The sequence below is a fragment of the Lampetra fluviatilis genome, chromosome 1, assembly GCF_964198595.1.
Source record: "Lampetra fluviatilis chromosome 1, kcLamFluv1.1, whole genome shotgun sequence".
NCBI lineage: Eukaryota > Metazoa > Chordata > Hyperoartia > Petromyzontiformes > Petromyzontidae > Lampetra > Lampetra fluviatilis.
Window position 1 is genome coordinate 26,386,220 of NC_136275.1, and position 26,548 is coordinate 26,412,767.

The 26,548-nt window shown below is 42.2% G+C and overlaps 2 protein-coding genes across 6 annotated transcripts; one reads left to right on the top strand and one right to left on the bottom strand.

Annotated features, from left to right (window-relative positions):
* Nucleotides 1–3,685: 3,685 nt before the first annotated feature.
* DUS3L (dihydrouridine synthase 3 like) lies at nt 3,686–19,048 on the top strand. Of its 3 annotated transcripts, none has more exons than XM_078860048.1 (14): nt 3,686–3,805; nt 4,745–4,825; nt 6,115–6,424; nt 7,098–7,844; nt 9,641–9,682; nt 9,960–10,112; nt 11,021–11,137; nt 12,356–12,421; nt 12,664–12,774; nt 13,511–13,607; nt 15,546–15,621; nt 16,360–16,548; nt 16,970–17,098; nt 18,202–19,048. In XM_078860048.1, exons 2-14 carry the CDS (start codon nt 4,755–4,757, stop codon nt 18,272–18,274), a joined length of 2,181 nt encoding a protein of 726 aa, XP_078716174.1. In that variant the 5' UTR covers nt 3,686–3,805; nt 4,745–4,754; the 3' UTR covers nt 18,275–19,048. The 3 variants fall into 3 exon arrangements, with proteins under 3 accessions (XP_078716174.1, XP_078716181.1, XP_078716190.1); XM_078860055.1 differs by having other exon boundaries at nt 4,748–4,825; XM_078860064.1 differs by lacking the exon at nt 9,641–9,682.
* Nucleotides 19,049–20,963: 1,915 nt separating this feature from the next.
* On the bottom strand, nt 20,964–25,795 carry LOC144938333 (uncharacterized). Of its 3 annotated transcripts, none has more exons than XM_078866260.1 (6): nt 25,627–25,795; nt 23,969–24,097; nt 23,306–23,509; nt 21,700–21,849; nt 21,255–21,404; nt 20,964–21,087 (listed from the first exon to the last, which is right to left on the bottom strand). In XM_078866260.1, the coding sequence occupies exons 1-6, from the start codon at nt 25,697–25,699 to the stop codon at nt 21,056–21,058; spliced, it is 738 nt and encodes a 245-aa protein (XP_078722386.1). In that variant the 5' UTR covers nt 25,700–25,795; the 3' UTR covers nt 20,964–21,055. The 3 variants fall into 3 exon arrangements, with proteins under 3 accessions (XP_078722386.1, XP_078722321.1, XP_078722473.1); XM_078866195.1 differs by having other exon boundaries at nt 23,306–23,512; XM_078866347.1 differs by lacking the exon at nt 23,306–23,509.
* Nucleotides 25,796–26,548: the final 753 nt, after the last annotated feature.

Genomic DNA, 26,548 nt, shown 5'->3' on the forward strand with positions numbered 1-26,548 from the left:
GCAGGGATTCATATTCTTGGTTCTTTCGGTAAAGTCACGTAGAATGGAAATAATAAAATTTAAAAAATAAAACATAATAAAATTGTATTATTTCCCTTCTACGTGACTTTACCAAAAGAACCAAGAATACGTAGCGTTATTGTTGGTGTGGCGAGCAGCCCAGACAGGAGCCAGGTAGGAAACAGGAGATATAGATTATTTCAAGAGCAGCATGATATTATATGCAATGTAAACAACAATGAACAACGCTGTACCAACAGTAATGACATGTATTAATCTGCTCCATTTATACCTACAATATGAGCAATAGTATTTGTATATGCATGCCATTAAATAGTTTCAAGTTAATGAAGTATAAAAACAATCAAATCACGTTTACCTACAAAAGCATACTGGCTTCCCTAGGCATAGTTTGGAATTTACAAGCTGTGATAGTGCTAGAGAGTATCTGAGCCTTAAGCGTGAAGGTCATTCGATATTGCTCTAAAACAATACCAGGTCATATAAAAACAAACGTTGGCCTTATATCGAAGCCATCTTGTACTAACCGGTACATATTACGATAAAAAATGTGCTTATTGTGTGCGTGCTTACTTTAAATATCCTCATCATGCATATTATTTAGGCTCAATAATCTCCAAAACACCATGGCCAATTTGAACTTAATTTAATTTACATTTAGCAATGTTATGCAACATTATCATGTTAATCATTTTTTTTTTATTATTTAACAACCACCGCTTCTTCCCACGCAAAGACAATTTCTATCTCGAACCAAATCACTCCAAGTGTGCCTAGTCTCCTCGGACCTTGGAGCTGCTATGTGGCTGGCAGATGGTTACCTTGAGCATCATCCCCTTATATGCATGGATTTTCTCCCTGTACAAACTCCGTTTTCCTCCAACATGCCGAACCCCTCTTTATTCATAGCACAATCCTTACCAGATCATCAAGGGTCTGCAATAGTATCACCTCTCACGGACCAAATCTACCACTTTATTTCTCAACATTCCACCATCCACCCTGTTTTACATGACTTACAAATTAAACATTCCTGATTCTCCACTTATGATGTTTATTCCCTTTTCACAAGTATGCTTCTCCTCTGCACATCTTTTACTCTATAACCGAAGGCTCGGATATCCTGTAAATAGCCTTTGTGATGTGCCTCACTTATGTATTACACTTGCCCCAGGGATTTTCAGAGCCTCACCTGCCCAGTCAGATTATTAAAGTTTGCATTCTCGTTTGCATGCTAGAGTATACGTCTGCAATTCTATTCTCGTGTATGCCAATGTCGGTCTGCCGGCCATGAGAGGGCTTCAGGAGAGAGTTTGTGTAGTTTTGCTATTCCTCCATTGAAGGAGCACAGACCACAGTGATTTACTATATGGTCCATAGTTTGTATATTGCGTGAGATTATACAGTATAAGTGTATGCATAACTAAATTAACCCATTGCGATTATTATTGAACACCCCTCATACGTATTTCAAAATATTGTAGGAAGATCATCCTATTACACAGAATGAGAGGTCTTCCCACCGCATCAGTGCAATCAATGGCATTTGTAGAACAACATCAGCACCACTACAACAGCAGAGTGCGCACACTATTGCTGCAGTGCAGCGAGTCATCTATCCTTCATTGTGAATCGAGCATGAAGGCAGGGTACAGGAGGGATCCTATCATTTCATAACATAAGTCAGTCCCAAAGGGCCTCTGTCTACCAACGGATTGTTTTTCTTATCCCTTGGAAGACACAACAAAGAAATCCATTTATTACGCCTAATGGTCTCACATGCACTTCACAAGCAGACGGGTCCTATCAGTACCACTCTTTGTCTTCAATTACCACATATAGTTAACCTCCTGAGCGAGAGCTCAGTTTTCTGTTTTCACCTGCAGCCAATCCAATGGGATTCCTGCTGCCAGACCAAAGTACCATATCTGTTTACCTCATTGCTCACATGTCAATTGGTATTTATCGATTTTGGATTGTACAAGCTGTCAAATAATCAATTACAATGTTAGTGCCTGATGCCACAGAGAAGTGACCAACACTGGTGCATTGATTGGACTCGCCTTTCCCTCCCCCCCACCCCCAAACTTCCCCCGCACCCTTCTTGACTACCTTGACCACATCAACTGTCTTCCATCCGGAGCAAGGATTTAATTTACACATGCATGTATGAATGTAGTTCTACTGTCAGTGTAGAAGCTGAAAGCTCAACTTACAAATGAAAGACAATAGTTTGTTCTGTCAAAGTGGCTGGACACATTTAACTCGTCCATATTTATTTCTGTCCATTCGGCAGTAAAATGCGTAACCTGTAGTGAGTCTCCCGGAGGATCACTTTGGAAGACTATACACTGGTCAGTGTGCATGTCGGATAAATGGCCCTCTGAAGAGAGAGAGGTCCTCCACTTCCAACAAGCATTGGGTGCAAACGTGAATTTAGTGCACAGCCAGGCCGTTTCAATGGCTATAGTAGAAATTTGCGTACCAATACTCATAATGTATTGTATTTTGTTAGTGTACTGCTGGATGAAAGTCTCGCCATGCTGTATCGGTCATTGGGGTTGTTTGACCATGGAGTACTTTACCGTACTCGTTAGTGCGGCTTAATAAAGCTCGTGGAGTCAGTACTGCTACAGATATCACTAAATCACGTATTCGTTGAAATGGCCAAACATCCCAATGCAAAATCCTCCTGGATATTATATACTCTCTAAGCTTCTGGATGCCGATGATATGGAATGACTGCGGCCTGTAGCGCTACTGACAAATTGGTGATAACATGCTGTATAGAAAATTGTGGATTTCACACTGGTAAAGTGTGGGTACAAAAGGCCAAATACCCTCTAGAGGGCCTCTCTATAGCTCCCTCTAGTGGAGGGCCTTCCACCAACCAGTGGAGTAAAGCGAGCAACTGAAGGCATGCGCTTTTACCTTTTTTACTGTGAACATTATTTTCTCAAATTTTAGGAGACAATCGCTGGGCTCCTAAACAGCACGAGGGGAAGTATCTATTCTATAGTATAGACTCTGCGGGCTTTGCTGAGCTGGTATTTTGGATTCAATATCCGCTGCTGCCTCTGCTCCCTTCGCACATGGATCCAATAGAAAGTGCAATACTGACTCCTGCTGGACTAAGGAGTAATAGCTGAGGCCAATACAAATCAAAGCCAATTACTGTTTAGTTTTTTAATATGTAAAAAAATCGGTAACATATTTAGTAAATGTTTTATTCTCGACAACATATTAATAACTTTACTAACATGTCCTTAATTATCGACAACATATTAAATATTTTTTGATTTAAAGCTTTAGTGACTGCAGGGATTCATATTCTTGGTTCTTTCGGTAAAGTCACTTAGAAGGGAAATAATAAAATAATATAAATATAAAAATATAAAAACAATATTGTTTTTATATTTTTATATTTTATTATTTCCCTTCTACGTGACTTTACCGAAAGAACCAAGAATATAACATAAATTGTCCAAAATCACGAATTACATGTTTGGAAATTGAGGACAGTGGGTATTAAAAAAAAAATGACAAAAAATATATTTATAAAAATAGTTTTAAAAAATATATTTTGTTAAACTCAAACCAAACCCATACCATAGGGGTGGTAGGGGAGGAACCACGTGCACGCGTACAGTGCGCGGCACCGCCACCACCCAGCACGTGGCCTCCGTCGTCCCACAATTCCGCGTACAGTGCGGCCACGGGAGCGCTTCCGAGCTTGAGGCGGCAGAGTCGAGAGCCTCCAGAAAGATTAAAACCGCGCAGAGAGGTAAATAAGTCGACTGCAGTGGAGTCGCAGTAACATCTGTCTGCATTACGCGGAGTTCCGGCGTCACTGGATGCCCGTAGTGCGCACGTACTAATAGCGAGTCTCGAGACCTTATTCAGGAGGATGTTGGCTGCTGCTTCGTATGGCTGCTGCTGTAGACGCAGAACAACAATTCCACGTGGTGTCAAGCCAAATGACCGCGTCTGGATTCGCGGAGGAGATCACCGCTGTGATGTCTCCTTCGTATTTGTGGATCGGGGTATTGCGTCGTGTTGTATGGATGCTGCTTCATAGGGCACATTCGATAAAAAAAATTACACTTCACGAAAATGTAGCTTAATGTGGGAGGAAACCGGAGTAGCCCGAGAAAAGCCACGCTTTGTCGGCTGTAGAGACGTTTGGCCATACTTCACTACGCCGGTCACTATGGTTAGGTGCTAGGAGGCCCAGGACCGGTCGAGTTTCAAGAGGCCACTTTGGTTCTGCGATCCGCGGCGTTATGGACCAACCACTGCGCCTCCCTCTTTACACACAAATATATTGTGCACGCACATTAAACTGAGACGCACAATGTCAATAACTGGTCAAGTGTTGTTGAACTAGTCATGCGGAGTTTTCCACGTGGTGGAACGATGTGCGTTGATCGTTATATCGATTCTTAAGCGCACGAAAACATGTGCGTTGAGTCGCATGTGTAATAATTTTTGTTGTTCATAAATCCCTGCAGTACTATCAACTTTAGTTCTGCAGGCTGGCGCGCGGGCAGGTCACGTTACGTTTGTGTTGACACGAGCGAGCCTCGCCAAATATGATTGACCTCCGAGTAAATGATGTACAGGCGAGAGCAAAAGTTAGCGGTACTTATGGCGCGATTGCTTTGTACGCTGAACTTGTTGCGCACCGCACGTAGCTAACCGGAGGTGCTTCATCCGTTCCAAGTAGGAGCGCCATGGCGGATGGGGTTGCCGTTGACAGCCCCGTTGCGGCGTGCTCATCGGGTGTCGCGCACGTCAACCCCTCGTGAGTAGTACCTCCTGGCATCACAGCGCTCTCACATCCTACAAACATAGTAAGAGGGGTTTACCCTTTTAACTGGCAAAAAAAACTGGCACCTTTATATCATGGTTGCATTAACCACAACACTTGCGGGCAAAATGAAAACAAAAAGACAACTCTGATATTGAATGCACTGTCCATGAAATTGATTGGTCCACACCCGAGACAGCGTTTCTTAGAGCCTAGTCTCACATGGTGTTGGACCAGATGACGCCAAAATGCGCACAACTCAAAGACAACGCACCATCAGAATATTGAGAGCTCGGGGTAAGAATTTTTATTATGAGACCTCTTTTGCCAGTAACAAGATATACTAATAGATTTTTACCCTTTTAACTGGCAACAAAACTTGACACCGTTATACAAGGGATCATGTTTGCATTAACCACAACACTTGCGGTCAAAATGCAAACAAAAAGACAACTGATAATGAATGCACTGTCCTTGAAATTGATTAGTCCACATGTTTATGGTGCAACGACCTTGCAGAGCCGTCTCACCCAACGCATCCCAACTTCTATGACAATTGGATTACAAGCATTTGATTGGGTAGACATAAATACGTGGACTATGTTCTGTAAGGTCTTCATGCTGCTCAGTCATGAATCGTGGTGATGCTTGCATTCATGAGGTGGGATTGGTTTAATTGCGCGACCACACTTCCCACTGGATTATAGATCATTAGTTTGTGCCACAATCCTTGTTGATACGTGGGTTATCATTTCACGTGTTGTTGCCAAGTCAAATTGTGGGACTCATTCCACCCTCTGCAGTATGTTTGGTACCAGACTTGTCTCACACTGGTGAATGTCCAAAAGTATTTCCAGCCATGAGCTAGATGTCTTCAAGTATATACATTTATTTGCAGTTAATGTTGTCACACTGCTACCAGAAACATTGTACCTCAATACTGGATTACTGCATAATCGTAGGACCTATTGGGGTAATATCACAAATCAATTACATTGGTAACTTTTACTTCTAATGTGCCATATTTATCCAGTTTCCATACCTTTGGTGTTTGCTTGTACTCAGGTGTACTGGCACAGCATTAAGAACCGTTGACTATTTTTGCTTGTTTTAAATAACTACATAAACACACTGCTGAAGTTTTGGTAACATGTTTTTGTAATATACTAGTTTCAGTATATTTATATTTAAACAAGTCCACAGTTGATCACGTCTCATAATGTAATTCACCAAACTCAGTCTTGAACTTCGGTAAATCTGGAAATGTGTAATGCCTTCCACAGCTACTTGACCTCAAAAGATCACTTTCATGACATTGTCAAAGCCTTCAAAGACAAGCAAAAATGTACAGGTAAGAACTCTGAAGGTGGCATCGCAGGAGAGAAGGCGGATAACACCGGAGACAAACCAGAGCCTCCAGAAAAGAGGCCGCGACTGGGAGACGATGACTGCTCAGCGCCGTCGCGTCCGACCAGCACAACGGCCGTTCATGAAATCTCGACGGCCAAGAAGCGAGTACGGGGTCAAAACAAGAACAGGCCTCACGTGAAGCCCAACAGCTACGAGGTCAAGCTCTGCCCCTCCGTGTTGCAGGTAGGCACAGAAGGCTGCTGTGTGCAGGATATGTATGTCCTCAAGTTTTTGAGAGAATACAAACATCTGTGTTAAATTTGAAACTTCCAGAAACCGATCACGATTATCTATCTCTTTTTTGGAACAATAATTAAAATGTATAATGAGCATTCCATCCTAGGATCCACCAAATGCGCAATGCATGAAAAGCAGGAAACAAAAACAGAACCAGGGCAACCGACCATGGCTGTGAATAGTTCTATCGATAATGATTCAAACTTTGTTTTAATACAACATTTGTACACTGGGCCTGTCTTGTTCATGAAGATGAATACATTGGGTTTGTTTCTCTTTCAGTGATGTGCAGAAACTTATAATATTGAAGTTTTATTTTATAATTGCCACAATTGAATGCAATTGTCTTATAGTAAAATGAACGTTAATTTGATCAGTACTGAACCATAATTGATTACTTGCATGCAATAAAGGTGCACACCAATCGTGCATAAACCGAACTGGTAATATGCAAAGAGTTAAACCATTTTGTAGATAAATGACAATGAAAACTTAGTGTTGCCAATGTGCAGTTTCAGTTATGGCTTAATCATGCTTATCTTATAAAATATTGGATAACAATGCATAATTACAGACGATGTACGTTTGTCTCTGTTTTTCTTGCCGTGGTATGGCTTAGGGATCTACGTCCAAGTGCTTCTATGGAGACCGCTGTTACTTCATACACGACGTGGCAGAGTATATGCTCGTTAAACCGCCTGACCTGGGTCCTGAGTGTCACCTGTATCAGACGTTTGGTCGTTGCCCTTATGGCATCACCTGCCGCTATGCCAGTGGTCACCCAGAGATAGCTGGAGGGGCTCTGGAAGAAAAGACTCCAGCGAGGGAAATTACATTTGTTCCACTACCGGGAACTGTTAACCATTTGCAAAAGGGCACACAAAAGCTATTGCGAAAGCGTCAGTTTCCATTTACTGGCGCAGAGACGTACCTGCGTTCGATGTCCAAACAAAAGGGAAATTCTAAACAAAAGCCAACCCCAAAATCTGAAGCTTCCGAAGATCCTAGCAGTACATCTGTGAAGCATGGAGACTCGAAGTCGGAAAGCAGCACCCAGCCAGCTGAGCTTATATCCAACAATTGTCCCACCACATCGTCAGTGCCGATTGAAAAGGAATGTTTTATAGAGTCTAATGGTAGCACATTGTGCAGTGATTTCGAAAAAGGAGTTGGCAAGTTGACCGATTGTTTGAAAATGGTGTCTGCTGGTGACCTGAACAATCACGGCCAAGCTGCCGCGTCTGAATGTGCAGCATCCAAGACATCAGAGCCAAGGGGTAGCAGTATAAGTGGGTGTCCTGTCCGCACAAGTGGCGTTCTAACGGATGAGGACATCATTAAAATCCGGCAGCCAGAGAAGAAGACGGTAATATTTTTGTGTCAATTTGTTTACCTTTTTTTTGCTCAGCTCTTTTCCTAAAATAAGCAAGGTATGAAGAAGGGGCTTGACCCGAAATGTTGCAATTACATATATATGTTTCTTTTAAGGCAGTGTTAATGAATTATTGTTTATATAATGTTCAAGTTCATTATGTATATCAATTAAAATTTAAATAATCTGCTGAGGTGGCTTGGAATGCTTCGAGGGTTAATACCAGGGCACTGAGTGGGCATTGCTGAGATACTAGGTTTGAATTTGGGCAGCCACATTTGATTACACTTGGTTCTCCGAAGGAGTAGGTTAATGCTCTTAGTCTGGTCACCAATGACTGCACTGACATAATTTGATCATGTTTGATTTTCATTTAGTTTTCATATTTAAATAATGAGAATTAAACATTTTTATTGAATTTATATGCAATTGATAAAGTGAAGCTTGGCAAGCCTGTTGATGTTAATTAAGTAAGAAGTATTCTACAAATATCACCTTCCAGGATTGTTTTGGCAGAGGATAATGAACTGCTGTTTGCAAGATTTAATATATAGTTCCTCATCTTATGACAGTGCTAATAGAACATTTTGGAATGGAGTTTTCCAATAAAAAAACGTAACTTTATAACCTTAGGTGTGATTTGATTAAAAATAGTATAGTGAATGGGGTATGACTGGAATTTATTAGAAGAGTTGACAAGTATAATATTTGAGTTTTAAGAGTATTCAGCTGCTCTAAATTTCCACATAATACGCCAATTCGTTGAGCTATCATTTTGGCCAGGTCGCTTCTGACAATTAGCGATATAGCTCGGTGGGCCTTGCCTAGTAAAATTAAATATATATTTATAGTAGTTAATATTGTCAAAGATGGCAAAAATATCAGTGTAAGATACATGGACTGCCCTGAAATGTCTAGAGGGTATTTTGGTCTACTCTTCTACACTGATGAGAAGTTTTCGAAGAGGTGGGAGTATCCACGCAATCTGTGGTGGTCCCATGAATATTGTAGGGTGGACAGGTGGGGAACTTAAGTAACTTGTTTATATCTTCAACTGCTTAGCCGGGAGATCAAACCGTCAACCTCTGAATTTCAAGTCCAGTGTGTATTGCTCCACAACCGTATCTAGAAGAGCAGTGAGCTGCTATTGTTTTGAGGGTGTCAAGATACATTTATCAAGGAATTAAGCTGCCGGATTATTTTCCCACACTTATCTCTGGCAGATACTATGTACTTCATTCCTGCTTGCCACTTCCAAAATTTGCTTCTCAACCTGAGTAGCTGGCTCGCCTACTACTTCTGTTATCATCTAGAACATGCTCACATCCTGATTGCAGCTTTTCCATCCATTTCTAAATATTGCCATGATTCATGCAGTTGCTACCATATTGCGCCTTCATACTTTGATAAACCTATTTTCCTTTACACAAAAAAATCAGGAACCTGCTGCTCTTTTAATTTGCTCTTTTTTCTGACCCACCCCTACTGGACATTTGTGAAAAAAGAGCTTCATGGCACATCGTATTTCTACAGGATGAAAAATATTCTGATTCTGCAGTTGTTAAAGGAATCCTCCATCTTTGATCATATGATACATCTGCTATCTAGCTGTGAGTCTATTTTTTCAGAAATGCACATGGGTTCTAGGGAAATGCCCAATTACGCCACAGTTTTTTAAACCCAAATTTTCACTTAAATATGTTACGGAATTATTAAAAGTATCTTTACTGAAATTATTTAAACACCCTTGTTGCCAGAAAATGAAAAACATTTTATAATTTTTTTTTCAGATTGATTTCAGAGACAAGCTGTACCTGGCTCCACTCACCACTGTAAGTTTTAATTGGTCGTAGCTAAATAAATGTGCAATATTCTGACTCTTGATGCATTGTTTTATTTGGAAGAGAGTGCCCTTTCCCTTGCTTTGTTCTTCTGATGTATGTATGTTGAACTTTCACACTATACGTAGCCAACCGTGTTAATCATCAGGACATTGAACAATCTTTATTTCTTTGACTCGTGACATGCCTGAATTTATATATTTGCTCAGGGTGGAGAGTTGTGTAGCACCAAATCGGAAACTCGTCCGTTGTCCTATGTTGCATACAGTGTGGTAACCTGCCATTCCGGAGGATCTGCAAGATGCAGGGCGCCGACATCACGTGTGGGGAGATGGCCATGTGCACAAACCTGCTACAAGGCCAGATGTCCGAGTGGGCTCTGCTCAAGAGGCACCACACCGAGGACATCTTTGGAATCCAGGTGCATTCATGCTCCCTCTGGATTTCCCTTGCAGACTTTTAGTAAATTAATGTTAATCTTAAAGTCCGGCTTTTGTAAAGTATTTCCAGTGTAACAATGCATTCATATTCTTTGGGTCTTTCGGTAAAGTCACGTAGATAGATTGAATGAAAATAACAATATAACTACTAGTAATACATTTTCTTTCAACCTTTACCGAAAGACCCAAAGAATATGAATTCCTGCAGTCACGAACGCTTTAAGTCAAGATTTAATGCATTCATAGCTTAATATATTAATCCTTCAGCTTATGGTATATACATAAAATTGCATGTAAGAGTCTTTTCATACTCGTATGGTGAATGTAATGGGTTCACATGAGCCACTAGAGACACGTTCATTGTAGTGTTAAATTAAAAAAATATCCCTGAATGAAATTCAGACGCTGAAGTGTAGCATTTAATCAAATTACCAGCAGGTTGAGTTTATTCAACCCTACTGCCCAAAATGGTTGTAATGTGTATATGTTTGAAACAGATTTTTATATAGATGCCTGGGTCCATGAACATGTTTTTAATAGGTTACCAACAATAACCTAATCTTGAATGAGAGTGATTAACAAAAACATGGCAATTGCATATTCCGCTAGATAAACAAACATGAGGTTAACCCGTGTAAATATATATAAATATAATGTTTTCAGGTCCAGCTGAAACAGTTGTCACATCTGTTTTTATGAAATGTTACACTTTAATTACCACCTACATGACGTATCTTGTGGGAAAAACAATCATTCGTACTGTATGGCCACATCTCATAGGTGTAGTGTGTTTATTCTGGGTCAATGGATGAGGTTCAGCAGACACCGAAGGGGTTTCCCCTGGTTTCTCCATGGTTGTAATGTCCGCTTGGACGATGTTGTTCCGCAGCTGGAGGGGGGATTCCCAGACACCATGACCAAGTGTGCAGAGCTTCTCAACCAGAATGTGGACATGGACTTTGTGGACATAAATGTTGGCTGCCCCATCGACCTCGTGATTAATAAGGTGCGAAGCTACTCATACGATGACCAACTCACCTTGGAATGTACCCGAACTCGGCAGGTATCGGCAGCGAAGAAGGTTTGAGCCTGGATAGTGCTTAGATGAGTGGCCACCATGGGTAAAATTGTTGTTAGAGGCTGCTGCAGGACTGTTGCCAGCAAACAATCAGAATTGGAATATGTATTTATACTGGAGAAATCTGATGAGCTCAAAAGCTATTTTTCACAGATGTCCAGTAGGGGCGGGTAAGTACGATAAAGCAACAAGTGTTACAAAACACGATAGGAGTGCATAGTATAGGAAAGGTAAATAAATCACTTAAAATTATGCAAATAAAAAATATGTTTTTTTCTTGCCAGGTAAAGCCCACTTGATGTATTAACTTATTTTACAGAAGCGACCTGGTCACAAATGATAGCTCAACAAAGTGGCTTATTGCGTGGAAATTTTATAGCAGAGACCAGTGTACTGTGCTATGAGCCAATATATATGCTTTCCACCGTTACCAACCCACACTGACCAGCATGGTGAAAAATGTTAAAACCCCCAAAACTCACATGGCATGGGAAGGTCCCTCATCCAGCAGTGTTTTCACAAAAGAGCTGTACAGTACCACATGCACATGTGCGATATTATATTTTAGTGTTACACCTATTCAACTCCCAAGTTACACAATATAGTTTATTTGTTTGCAAATTAATAATCAATGCACATCATTTTTATACACAATTCTGATCAAATGAAATCCAATTTTCAAATGTTAGAAGTTGCACATTGCAGACCTTCTTGTTAAGCCTGTGCACTTGACATGTGCAGGCTTTGTTAAATTTTGAGTAATTCCATGTTATTCATTATACATTACAATTTGGATGTTTATTTTATCTAGATTCACCAACATCTTAAGACACTGTGAAGTTGGTATCTATGAGTATACCAGCTGGGTGTTTTTAACCATACAGCTTCTGGGTGACATACCAAAATTAAAGGCCCTTTTTTGATGATAGATGCCTGACAAGAGGTTTAATATTCTTCAAACACATGTTTTCACCTCCTTCGCAGACCAACCTTTCCCCTGATGCATTGCCTTAGGGTAAAGGTAGGGATAGGAAAATTAACACTGACTCTACGTTTATAAGTAGCTGTGTGTAGCTCGTGCTTTAAGTTCCTTGTGCTTCTATTGACCATGTGTACATGTATAAATACATGTGCTCTTGTGCACAGGGAGGAGGATGTGCTCTCATGAACCGGGCACTTAAGTTCGAGCAGATTGTGCGTGGCATGGTGTCGGTAAGGCTAATCAATTAAATCCATACAACCTAACACCATTAAACTAATCTTTATCCACTCATCATGATCTTGTGTTGGACATCATGCATTTCTACTTGTTACATTTCTGCGTGACCATTTCTATCCACGTGTTTATATCTTCCAATCAGTCACACATTGCCCATTTTAACTTTATGGTGTGTGTGTTAGTGAGAGACTTTTTTCACGTCTGTATTCTCCTTCGCGCACGTGCGCTGTTGTAGGTTCTTGATATGCCCCTTACGGCAAAAATACGGACCGGAGTGCAGGACAAAACGAACACGGCCCACAAACTCATCCCTGAGCTGCGTGACTGGGGCATCTCGATGGTCACTGTACGTACAAGCACACAGCTCAAATGTGACTACTGCCAGAAATGGCCAGCCTAACCACTGGTTCCTTCTGTTACTCTGGAAGCAGATGTCCACGCATAATTTTTCGGTGATTTGTTGAATTATATCGCTGCTGGAATGCATATTCGCAAACCTCGGGATGTGTCTACGTACGCCTCAAAATTTACTTCCGTGAAAAATAGAAAAATAAATACATTATTGGTCAATGTTTCATCCAGTAAGGCATATATACAGTTTGTGGAGGCTGATGTTACCGTAATAAATAGATGATAAAAGTCCTCCATTAAAATTCACATCATTATAGTTAAATTTGTTGGACTAAAAGACACAATGAATACACTTTTTTTACTTAATTTTGCAATACGAATTATACTTGTTAATGTAATGTTTTTTTGTTCATGCCTATATATACTAACCACTAAATTTGCCCGGTGTTAGTTATGCAGAAAATGTCTTTGCAGCCATTACACTTATTAGGGAATTCACTCATAAATTCCAGCCTAAGCTCCTGAAGTGCATTTGTAAATCAACAAAGCAATGATCGAGGCAAATTGTTTTGACAAAAAAAAAAGGGTGTGTGTACATCCACTGAACAGCATTCACCACATGGTTGGCTCAGTGATTGACACGAGCCTTGGCTGGTGTATAAGAGGCAGTGCTAATATAAAGGTATTAAGCTTATTACATGCGGTGGCACTGCTCTGTTGTGTGAGTGTAGCTGCATGGCCGATCGCGGGAACAACGCTACACAAAACTGGCTGACTGGAAGTACATCGACTACTGTGCGGAGGTGGCCAGCCCGCTGCCCTTATTCGGTATAGTAATCTTTAATAATTCCCTTTACCTTGGAAAGCCTTACTGAGTCTCTAGACTCCTTAGTTTGGCATCTGAAAGGAAACTAGAAATACACAGAAAACATTAACATTTTGGGATAACACTAACAAGCTCTGTACAAAATGAATACATTGAATCTCAATGTGAGCTTAGTCCATTGTGCTGCCATCTCCCGGCACCTTGCATCCCCCTGCCAAACAAATCCGGATGTGCACTAGTGATTTGAAGCTTTCGTGACTGCAAGGATTCATACTCTTAGGTTTTTTCGGTAAAGTCACGTAGGTAAAAATAAAATCATAGAAATAAAATTATAATTTTATAAATAAAAATAATAGAAATAAAATTATAATTTTTCTTTATTTTTTCTTTCTTTTTACCTACATGACTTTACCGAAAAAACCTAAGAGTATGTGCACTAGTGGTCATCCACCCAAGCACTAAGCAGGCTCAGTCCTGCTTTGCATCCGAGATCTGACAATGATCAGATTTATTTTGGGAGTATTAGTTGTGACATATGTGATGTGCATGCTCCCATGGTAATCCTGACCACTCAAGCAGATCATTTGCGTTTTGTGCAAACATACTATTTGTCAGTATTAAGATCTGAATATGGTATAAAAAAATACACTACAATTTTTTTAATGCTATTTATAATTATTATCCTTGAATTGAACACTTGTTGCCAACAATTGATAGTGTTGCATTGGATATTTATGTAAATAAACTTTATTCTGCTCTGCGCTGTGAATTTATCACACTACAATTTCTGATGGAGGATTACATCGGTGGAGTGAGAAATGTACGGAAGATAGTAGCGGAGCCACTACAGTACTTTTAATAAACTATGCCAGTTTATTCAAAGTACTGTAGTGGCTCCGCCACTACAGTACTTATTTACTGCACTTGTGCTGGTAGTTTGGGAAGTAAAGTTGGAGCACAGTTTATCGGCATGTGAAAATGGCTTGGAAATGTGATAACATTTTAAAATCTCATGAGAATGAATAGCTCGTGTCATGTCAGTCTTGCTTACATGTGTAGTGTCCTCCTCCCGCCCGGCGTGTGTGTGGTGTGGTATGCGGCGCACACACTCGGTCGGAGACGAGGCAGTTGCAGGAGGCACCGTCTCTCTCTTTATTATCTCTATCTCATTTACACCACCCACTCCGGCCTCCTCTCTCACGACCACACTGCCGTACAGCCCGGCCCAGACACGACCTTGTCCGCGTTGCACCGACGGCGTCGACCAAGACGGCCAACTACTGTTCGGCCGCGCAATGATCAGACGAAGGCGGCGGCGGCGACGACGAGACGAGTCCACTCCCCGAACCGGCAGCCCGGAGCTCTCGCTCTCCGCTGCTTTTATTTTACTCGGCACGGCTTGGCTCCGCCCTAGCCGTGCCTCCCTTCTCGAACCCACCAGAGGGTTCCAGGGGCCTCCCTATGAGGTCTACCGTGACCCTTGCCCCAGTTCCTCCACCCTGCCAGCACACCCGTGTATATGCTCAACGGCGCATGCGCTAACTGTCCACCGCAGTTGCTGCTGCTGGACAGCAGTCGGCGCTGTCACTACACAATATCCTTTCGCAAATTATATGATTTTATTATTAAGTTCAGTTTTCAAAAAGCACCGCAGCCTGCTCTTGTTTTTATTTAATTAGTTTTCTTACTGGTCTGCCTCAATAATAGTCATACACACTGAAGTATTTTCCAGATTAATCTTCAGTGTTCAGCACACTTGTTTTACGTGACTTATATGTTTTGCTCCAGAGATGGAGTGGTTCAATCAGACAATTTGCACATGGGTCATTACATCGCAGGACCATCAGAGATGGTGGTGGCTTTGGGAGACCTTCATCTATCAGTGGATTGACCATTACTGCTGGTGATGGTGAGGATTAAATTACATTTTTCCCATGCAGGCAATGGAGATGTGCTGTCTTACGAGGACATGGATCTGGCTCGACAGACGAAAGTAGCCGGCGTCATGATAGCCAGGTTGGGAACCATCTCACTTGTCTTTGTCTTATGGTGCACAAACCTTGTATGTATGTTGAACTTATTTTGCATCGTATGTAGCCAACCGTGCTAATCGGTGCGGAGGAAGGACAAAACATTAAACATCAACAAACTTCACATTTTAATTAGTGCTTAACAAGAGCTTAAATACATTGCAATGTTGTACAATATTTAAGGGTGCCTCATTGTGCCTGGGGTGCTTGCCTTGGTGCAGTTTTTTTGCCTTTTAAGCGCTGCAGTCATGAACAAAACGTGATTTGGATATCTGTTGAACATTAATACACTTCAGGAGATCATAATCTCACGACTTATAATAGTTCTGTTTTGATAGGTATCTCAATTTAATGTGAAAAAATACCATGGATTTGTACGTGATTAAGTTTGTAAATATGATGCAAAAATGAATTCCCCCCCCCCCCAACTCTTAGGTTTTTTCGGTAAAGTCACGTAGGTAGAAAATAAAATTAAAATTAATAAAAGTAATAATAGAAATAAAATATAATTTTTGCTTTCTGTACTGGAAATGAAGGTTATTTCATGTCTAGGAAAAGTTATTTGTGAAAACAAATGAATCAGTTGGCACAATAGGTTGTCAACCATTTTAAAGCATCGCGTACAAGCATTTGGAATTCACTTGGTTCGTTTTATGATATACGTTGTGACTGATGACACAAAGTTAGTGCTCAATATGATGGTGCCTATGGCTCTTGAGTGCAGAGGTGCGCTGATCAAGCCATGGATCTTCACGGAAATCAAAGGGCGGCGACACTGGGACATCTCATCCCACGAGCGCTTTGAGCTGCTGCGGGACTTCACAAAATATGGCCTGGAGCACTGGGGCTCGGACACGCAGGGGGTGGAAAAGACACGCAAGTTCCTGCTGGAGTGGCTCTCCTTCCTCTGCCGGTGAGGGACGCTTTGTTGCTCGTCACGTCTACATGAGATCAGGAATTTCATCTCAGATGTTTGCTTGCATGACATCTGGTCATGCTTTACATCACCAGATGTGAAACTATTTTTAAAATAACAGAAGCTTTATCACTGGTGGGTTGCACTGCTGTATGGGCTCATAATTATGGGGGACAGGACCATGTCATAGGTTTAGCAGCAGTGTCGGACACCAATGTCAAGCAATGTTTTTTTTAATTAGCGCACCATGAATTTGATATTTCTCTAGTATCTGCAATGTGCATTGTGTTTATGCACTTTTTAAGTTATTTTCACGTGTGTATATGTTATGCAAGGTATCTTAAAAAGCAAAAGTTGGTGACCATCAATGCATGGCTTGCTTTTTACAAGAAAAGATATGCCTGACTGTCTGGCTCAGGTATATCCCCGTGGGAATCCTGGAACGTGTGCCGCTGAAAATTAATGAGCGTCCACCATACTACCTGGGCCGGGATGACATGGAGAGCCTGATGGCCAGCCAGAACGTCGCCGACTGGATCACAATCAGGTACGGAGGGTTCCCTGTAAGTTTTGTTCTTGGCGCCACAGTGCAGAGAACAGAATGGAACTATGCCAACCAGTCATATTTGTGACTGCTCAGTGTGGACAGGTGGCAGACAGCATGATTAAATTATTTCTATGTAAATGATTGATGCTTATTATTTTTTGGGAAATTTATGAAAATTGTAACTCTGCAAGTAATTCTTAATGAGTTTAACACGTAGAATGGTGACCAATATTCATGAGATTTTTTTGGGTTAGATCGCACAAATATAAACGTGTTCTTAATTCTTACATTGTTCATTTATTGCTCTAATATCTAGGCTCAATACCCGAGGAATGGGGCCCATTTATTGTCTAAGGTTCAAACCCGTTTGATCAGTGCGTACCAGTCTCAGACCCAAATCAACACCGTCTTCCATCTGCAATCTATGGTGATCTGCTGTACCCACGTGTGAACCTTGTGCGATACGGCTAGCACACTTTCGGAGTCTCCAACCCAAAAACCTAGAAAGACTTACCAGCTCACCTTCAGGATCCATCCCTGAGCCAGTTTTGCAAGATACTTAAACCTGTGTTTTCCAAAGAGCTTTCCACGTGTGCATTCGTGATGGACTGGACTCAAGAGTGCGCGATAAGAAATGCTCAGACTTCGTGCCCATCTGTGTACTTGAACAGAGCCATGAGGTTTCCATTGCTCAGCCTCCCGTTTCATCCTCCCCTGCCCTATTCCCAACGAAATTTTTTCAACTAAATTTCACTCAGGCTGGGTTAAGTTAGACTATCGCTAGCTAACCTCTCCCATATGTATTTCCACACTATGTTGCAAGGGATGTCTTGACCCCATCAGGTTACGACCCTTTTCGAAATAGTCCTGGGTGAAAGCGTGCAACTCCTTTATGGAAACAAACCCCAAGGCCTGTGCCAAGTTCTGTGTCACAAGTGCTCTATGGTAGTCATGGGAATGGGGAAAAAGTAGTTAACCGTTTCAGTGTTCATCGAAATGTGATACACAATGTTACGGTGAAAATGATGCCTGTCAACCTGTGTTCAAATAGTTGTTAAAGTATGATTTTATTGCCTAATGTGGTGTGACCTTTTTGTATGCAGTGAGATGCTTTTAGGGCCAGTGCCATCCAGCTTCACCTTCCTGCCCAAACACAAGGCCAATGCTTACAAGTAAGAAGAGTAAGGTCCTCTGGGTGACCCATCGGCTGTGGCCCTTCACGTTGCTGCACGTGGATCAGGCTGTGGCGTCCGTCAGTGTTGGTGGCTACAACATGCCAGAATTTTGTCAAACATATCAATATATATTTTTTAGATATTTTGAAAAGCACATTTGCCCTTGTAGAAGTGAATGATTGTTGACTGACAAAGGTAAAATTAATAGGGTAACCAGGGCATTTCAGAGTGTTGATATAAAACAAATCAGTTGGTATATATATATTCTTGGTTCTTTCGGTAAAGTCACGTTGAAGGGAAAAACAATAAAATAATAAAAATAAAACATTATTTTATTGTTTTTCCCTTCTACGTGACTTTACCGAAAGAACCAAGAATATGAATCCCTGCAGTCACGAAAGCTTTAAATCGAAACAGGTATGTTTTAAATCCCCACCTTTAAGCACTAGTTACAAAATAATGCATAGATTTTTGGGGTCTAAATCAAATATTAGTCCACATGTTACCCTTCCCATAATGTTTTTACTGTTGATTTATATCTCTATGCTGTTGCATATTTATACTTTAAATCCATACTATCACATTGGGTTTTGTGAGCATAGATGCCGATTGGAGCGCGAGTCATTTGCTGCCTGTGTAATGTCATTGTAATTCGTTTTTTTAATGGATAGTGTTAATTTTCCATTTTGTTCATTACTGCCTTTACTTCACCATTTGAATACAAATATTGTACTGTTCGCTTGTTTTGCATGAAATCTAAAATTGCAAAGCACAATGGCCTTTTTATTACATGTTGAATTGGTTTGTTTCACTTACAAGGACTTCAACCGATTATATTTAAGGATTGGGTATCAGCAGTTTTTTCATATGAATGCAGGGTTGAATTGCCTGGTTAAATAGCTTTCTGAAAATAAACTTCCCTGTAAAGCATTGTTTTCTACCATCTTGAAAGACCACACAATGCAATTATACACGTTCTCATTTGGCTTCATCTGGCATAACATGTGCTGCCTTTCGCATTTTCTCCACTTTCTTAAAATGAACAGGGAGGTTTGTGGTTAAAGCACTAAATTCAGAATTTAGCTTAAGTTGCAATATTTTTAGTGGGGTTGGAATTTTGGGCTTGGTTCTGTCAGTCCTGCCCTTTCTTGCGTCGTCTCATTAAGCTGTCCACTTCCTATTTAGGCTCCACCCCTTCCCATTAGGCCATGCCCACATTAATCAATATGAGACCCACCCCTTCAGACAGCTTGGATCGTGGAAAGGGGAGCGTGCAGCTACAGATAGGGGGTTGGTGGGGATGGTAGGTAGGGGTGGGGTAGGTTCACAAAGACCAAGGGCTTGGGAATTTAAGATTAAAATATGGTGCCATAAAAATTGAGTTTTGGATAAACAAAAGTTTACCAACGTGAGATTCGAACACGAGATTTGTTTTAAAAGGATTGTTCAATGCAGGAATTGATGGTATTTGTAGATTCTGGGTGACTCATACCTGCAGTCTTGCAAATCCAAATCGCTTGCATTCAGAGATTGTATATTGTTTAACATGCTTAAGGGCAATGTGTTGCATTTTCCACAAAGTAAAAACTATGTATGTCTTAAAAGACCAGTGTTAATATTGCAAATGCTTTCAGTTTTAATCCTTAGCCACTATACACCAATTTCAATATTTGCCAGGTATACCTTTAATTAAAAACGTACATCTCACGCATTGTTCAGACCTGGCACTGCTGCCAAAAAAAGATTATGGTCTCGATACAAAACCAGGAAAGTAAAAGCTTACCTTTATAGCGATGTTTAACTAATGAGGTTCAAAACAAAATGCGTTTGCAATGGAGTGGGCTCAACTACGTGAAATTATTTTGCACACGCCCAAAATCAACTGGAATGCGCTTCCAAACTCGAATGCAAAGCATTGAGCCCGAAGAGTTATTGGATCGATGGCCATGCATAACAGGCATTCAAGTCTGGGGTTGCTTCACAGGCAGCAGATGGCAGTCCAGCTAAACCCATTGCTATACCAAGCCCCAGACCTTAAACCATTACCAACCAGTGTAACAAAGCGCCTTCGTAGGTTACTTTTCTAGACGATTTATTTTATAGCAACCTATTTACAAGGCCAGAGTAAGACTAGCATTTCACAAGGCGATGACTATCTGCAACCCTGGTGGTTTAAACCATGTAGATATCAGACAGTCTTTGGTTCCACCATGTCGGCACCGATGTCATCCACATTGTCGTCAAGTCCGAGCCACTGCCCTTATCGCGGACCTCGCTCCCTCATCTGCTCAGCCACACCCTGGTAACATCCACTTTCCCCCGGTAGATACTTCCAGCATAGCCGTCGACGTCCCTCATACAGTACCCTGCACCTGTTTCCACCCATCTCCGCTGACCCCACTATCCCTTGCCATGTTACAGTACCTTACACCAGAATGGAAAAGCTGCATGACCAAATTGTGAAGGGAAAGTGAATACTGTACATTTAAAAGGACTGCACATAGAAATTAATCTTAAAATCGAGTCTGCTCAGTGAAGGTTGTAAAGCTGAAGACTTGTTTTTTAATGCGGTGTTATTTTGTACGAGTCTGCAAGGCTTGGGAAATGTCTAAGATGACAAGTGTGGTTTTAGAACCCAAAATATTTTTAATATCTGCCATGTCACAATTGAAACATCTACCAGAAAAAAAATCTTTATTGAGCATTAGAATATTAAAAGATTTAAAAAACACTGCATAATTATAAACGCATTCTTAAATTCTGTAAGCCATGCGAGTCCAGGTTACTGAAATGGAACGGAGCGTTTTGTAGAGTCTGAAAAACACGAAACAACGTGTTAAAATGACGTGCCTCAAGTGAAGCACCATAAATTTAAGCAGTTCTTGTAAAAATTTGAACACATGTCACTAGCCACAGATTTTTTTTAATAATGGCTTTAGCCTTGAAGGGATGCAATGTTTAAAACAGGTTCACTTTGATACCTAGGCCAGGCTGCACACATGCCCGGCCGCACGAGACGAGGCAGCACTTGAGCTCCCCTGGGCATCCCAAGTCACTGCTGCAGCCCTCTTCAAGCCGGGTGCACACAACCTTATCACTCGCCAGGGGACACAACCCGAGCTTGTGCACACCTACAGCCATCGTGGACAAGTCAGGCAGCTTAAAATGTTACAAATATACAATACAAACGGAGTAACGCGACATTAAAATAATATTTTAAATCTTACATTTGTTAGCTTGATAGCGTTCCTTCAGTGTGCAAAGTACCATGTTGTGGATTGTAAGTTCAAGCTGTGCATGACCGAGTAACAAATGGACCATACAACTAATTCACGAGTTGGGCGATACATTATCCAAGAGCAATCTCAGTTTTTAAGCGTTCATAGTACATTTAGCCAATCAATGGACCAGCCGTGAATTCTGTACCTTCTTGTGGCTGCATGCAATAGCGTTCACACTTTGCGTCGCAGCACTTCAGTCGGCCAGGGCACTCGAGATCGGCAGAGCAACGCTCCACAAAGTGAATGCACAAGATGTCATGAACGACGGAGGGACAGAACCCAGGCTTCTGCAATCCTGGGGTTGAAGATAAAGCATTTCCAAACAGTAGTGTGCCAGTCACCATCAGCACTCGTGAAACATTGCAAGGACACACGGTGTTTTATAAAATACTAGGATATTTACTGCAGAATTTCCCAAACGTGTCCTCACGATTTCCCATTAAATAGGTCCAACAAAGTCCTAAAATGTATGCATGTGTAGCTTAAATCTGGTCAAAACAATTATCAAGTCTGAATTGCCAAACTTGGGCATTCATTGCCATTGCTTTTCGGAAATGACGTCTTATCCCATATAACCACTATCTTTTCATGCCGGTTCATTTGCTCGTGACCAAATCACTTTAAATTCAGATATCAGAAACCAAGCAGGGTTGAACGTGGCTATTACTTGTGTAGCAGAGGTCGCAACCGGGTACCAGATACCCGTACCCTACCTGATAACCAGCTACCCGGCCGGGTACGGGTAGACCGTGTGTCACTGGTGAGTAACTGTTTGTCACTCATTTCCCAACGTCTTGTCTCTTCTCACAATTCAAGTTCCTAGAATCAAGCCACCCGCGCCTGCAACATGGCTTCATCCCAGAGGTCGCAATCAGGTACCCGATACCCGTACCCGGTTGGGTACGGCCGGGTACGGGTACCCGTTTGCGACCCTGGTGCAGCCGGGTACAGGTAAGGAATCAAAACCCGTTTGCGACCTCTGTTGTGTAGCGACAGAATTGGTCACCAAGTAGCATAGTGCTGGCTGCTGGCAGGGAAGGGCATCTACAGCTTGTAGAAGCCCTGACTGACAGCAGGCCACGTGATAGACCCGAAAGGGATCTAGGGAAAAGGTTACAGAAGGGACACGCCGAGAGCCCGCTAATCGGTTCCAAAAGGAGGGCATGGCCAGGGCGAGTATAAGAAGGGCCCCCAGAGGGGTCCTAAGGGCTGTCGTTTAGAGTGGGATTCGCGTCGTCGTTGCGGCTGAAGAGTCGCCATCGCTGCTGTCGTCTCCACTTAATAATTGCGCTGCTAGACGTAGTTGGCAGTCTTAATTCAGCACCGTCAGTGTTAGACAGCTAGCGTTGTGTGTAGGCTAGCTACCTGTGAAGAGTTGCATATAAGCAAGAGGCAGTAAGTGTAGGGTGTGCATTGTAAAGTGTACAAAGTGTGTTCGGCGTTTAATTTAAAAATTGCGTCTCCAAGTCATTAACGACACTTGAAAGGATGACCCCGCCAGGGCCTGCCAGGTGCTGCAGTAATGAGGCTGCAAGATTAAGAGATGGCCGTTCCAGGTAATCCCATCATACGAGTGGTGGTCCCTCTCCAATTTCCACCTACATAAAGCTAATATTAATTAAAACATGACATTGGCCTAACAATATTCGAACCCTCCTGACAATCTTGGAGATTCGGCAACAACGTCTGGGGAGGTACAAGTGGGCATATCATTAAAATGACAGTCAAGCGTTATGTGTCAGGACACTCGCCTAGGCGTGTGCCGGTGTCGTCCCACCCGCAGTGTGTGGCACACGACCCCAAAGGGCCCGGGCAGGCAGTGATGTTGCCACAGCTCTCGTCAGGAACCAGGCTGCAGCTACTGCCGCTTCTAGAACTCGGGTCCGGCACGGTGCACTCCCCAGGGGCTGGCGAAAACCACGCCTTGATGCAGGTTTTGTACGAGTCCGTGTCCACTACTTTTAGGATGCACACAAAGGGAGGTTTTACACAACCAGGTCTCACGACCTTTAAAATCAAGCATTGGACTACAATTGACCAATGTGCACGTACCCGTTCTCGGGCATGCGTCATACCATCACGAGTGAAAATACGAGATAGCGCTATAGTGTATTTGAATAAAGTTCCGTTTATTGGGGAAAAGCACCTTCATTAAGCGGTAACACTGATGTAAACTAAAATCATGCAGCGTGCAATTCTATCGATTTGGTGCACTTAGGATGCAATGAACGATTCCAGCCAAAATCCGTCCCATTATATTTTTAAACGTTGCTGCGATTCGATTGCCTTCCCGTTCTGCAAGGAAGAAATCACAGGGACTGTGCGTTAGCAACAGGTGTTCGTCCAGAGACAAATTACGTTTTGTCAAACGTTTAAATTACTCAGACTGCCACCGCATGAAAGGGGGTTCTCACCCGTGGCGATGTTCTTTGCCGAGCTGCGTTCCCACGACGAGACGTTGGCTAGGCAGGTCCAGGGATCAAAGTTAGAGTCTAGCCTGGGGCACGAGTGGTCCCACATGGACATGGGTCCGGGCTTCGGAGCTGTAGGAATGGACACAAGGAGAAACAAAAATATTAACAGATCCCTGCCATGTGTTGAACCTCTTTTCGCACCGTATGTAGACAACCGTGCTATATCGGGAGGTGCGGAGGCAGGGGGAGAACTAAAAAACGAAAAGTTCAAGTTAAAATGTATATTTAAAAGTGCATAGGCGGCTCTAATGACTTCGTAATAATCGGAAGGAAGAACACTCAAGATGGCCACAGAAGCGTGCGATGCAGTTACAGTCTTTGTTCGATAGCCAGCCAAACACCGCTGCGAGGAGGACCAGAATTGGCGTGATAATTTTATGCTACTTGCAATCGGCAAGGCATTGCGGCATGACGGTGCGCTCCACGTGCTGGTTCCATGCCGTTATCACCCAAAAACATTTTTCAGGAACAGAAGCACCCAGCAAGTGGAAGGAAGTCGGGACAGGGTGCCGAACGACACGATGTGCAAATCGAAGCCGCGTTCCAAAAGACAGCCAGCAACAACCACGAACACCTACGCATTATTAAAAACATTGACGTTATTCGCAGCCTAAAAAACACCCTGCCGTTCGTCCTTACCTCACACCCAATAAACATGGAGCGTTGGGCCAACATTGCATGTTTACCGAGCGCACGACCTTGTCAAGTAACCGCAATGGACATTTATCTAAGAGCTCTGCACTGCTATGTTGGAAATTTTAATTAAAGACAATTCTTTGCATCGTCGTGTGGGGGTGGGGGTAACGAAAGTTAGAGAAACACACGCATTGCAGGATAAAAAACTAAGCCTTGTTATTTTACCAGACCCACTGAACTGTATGGCTCTTTTAGACGCGATCTGGCTGCAAATTATAGGTAAACAAAGTGGCTTATCATGCAGACATTAATAGCAGCCAAACACTGTAAAACGCATGTATAATTCTATGGAGGGAAAAAACCGTAGGACCCAGGAGAAAATGCTACTTTACCACCTATATTTAAAAAAAAAAGAGGTAGCTAACATCTCGCCACCGTGGCGCCCCCACCCCCCCAACCTCAAATAATCTACACCGATGGGTTCACTGAGAGACGAGTTACATTGCCATTTAAATAGCCACATCGCAGCCCAATCGGGTGCGGAGAAAGTCACATCTTCGTCATCCAAAAAGCCTCGCTCCCAACACTTTGAGATTGCAAACAACGTGCCACCATGCGCAATGCTCAACCCATGAGTTTGCCGCTTCCATGCTCTTCAAAAATGCCTTGGTTTCATCAAGTTGCCAAGTCCGATAAGAACTCACATGGACTTAAACATAGCTTAGGACTCAAAGTCAACATTTGCGTTCTATAAAAACATTTGGTACTTGCCACAATTCTAGGACAATGGTAATGCTCCTCGCCGATCAGATTGTGGTCGAAGCATTAATACCTATACAAACTATCGAACAGTTAGAGATCGCTTTATAGACCAGAACGCTCATCAGCATCAACAGGTAAGATCTGCGAACCGTTTATGCACTGGCATATTCGGTTGTTCGTATAACGGGCAATAACATGACCTGCAACCAGCTTTGAGAAGAGCTCCAGCGATAGGACCACGAGCAGCCATCCGGTGCGCAAAGACGACTCCATAACTCATACGTAAATATCGCAGCTAGACCTGCCGGACCAGCTTTTTATGGTCGCTCTACTCCCCGCCCTATTGAGCTGACGGCTTTACCAGGTGGCAATAATCGCCTATAATTGCCCCTTCGGTGGGTGGCAGACCGGGTGCCTCCTGGTTTCACGTGCAACAACACTAATTTATATTCTTCTCTCCCTCCTGTGACAATGCTGGTCATATTATTTCTCCCTAATTTACAATAGCGATCAGTGGACCTCGCGTGTGCAAACTTTGCAGGGTGATTCTTTACGTAGAAACAACAACAAAAAACGAAGTGTGTGAAAAAGTGGAATCATTATATATATATATATAATTTTAAGCAATTAAATTGGAGGCACTTCGACCACATCGTCTCAAACTTCAGTCCTGCCGACCCATTACGGGACACACAGTGCGTTTTACACGTTTTACAATCTTCTCCGTTGGAACGAAAATGAAGTGGTCGAGCCTGCCGCTCTAGTATGCCCACGTGGATGCAATCGACCGTTTTGAATTGGGGGCGCAGTCTCTCACGAGCATCGTCTTAATTACAACATAGCAAAGTGCAGTTTTTGAAATAAATGAAATAATCACATTTCAAATTCGTTGCGGTTTTAACTTCAATCTGAACTGTATTCACCTCACATTTCCCCACCAGGATTGTGTTGACACACCACGGAGAGATACCACATTTCTATAATACTGTACTGTTCTGCGTGGTTAAAATGCAGTGAGTCAAAATATCCCGTTCATTGTGTTCCAAGACAGTGCAATTGAGATTCCAGGTGGCTGTGGTTGTAAATATTTTAACGCTCTTTAAAAACATATCACATCGGTAA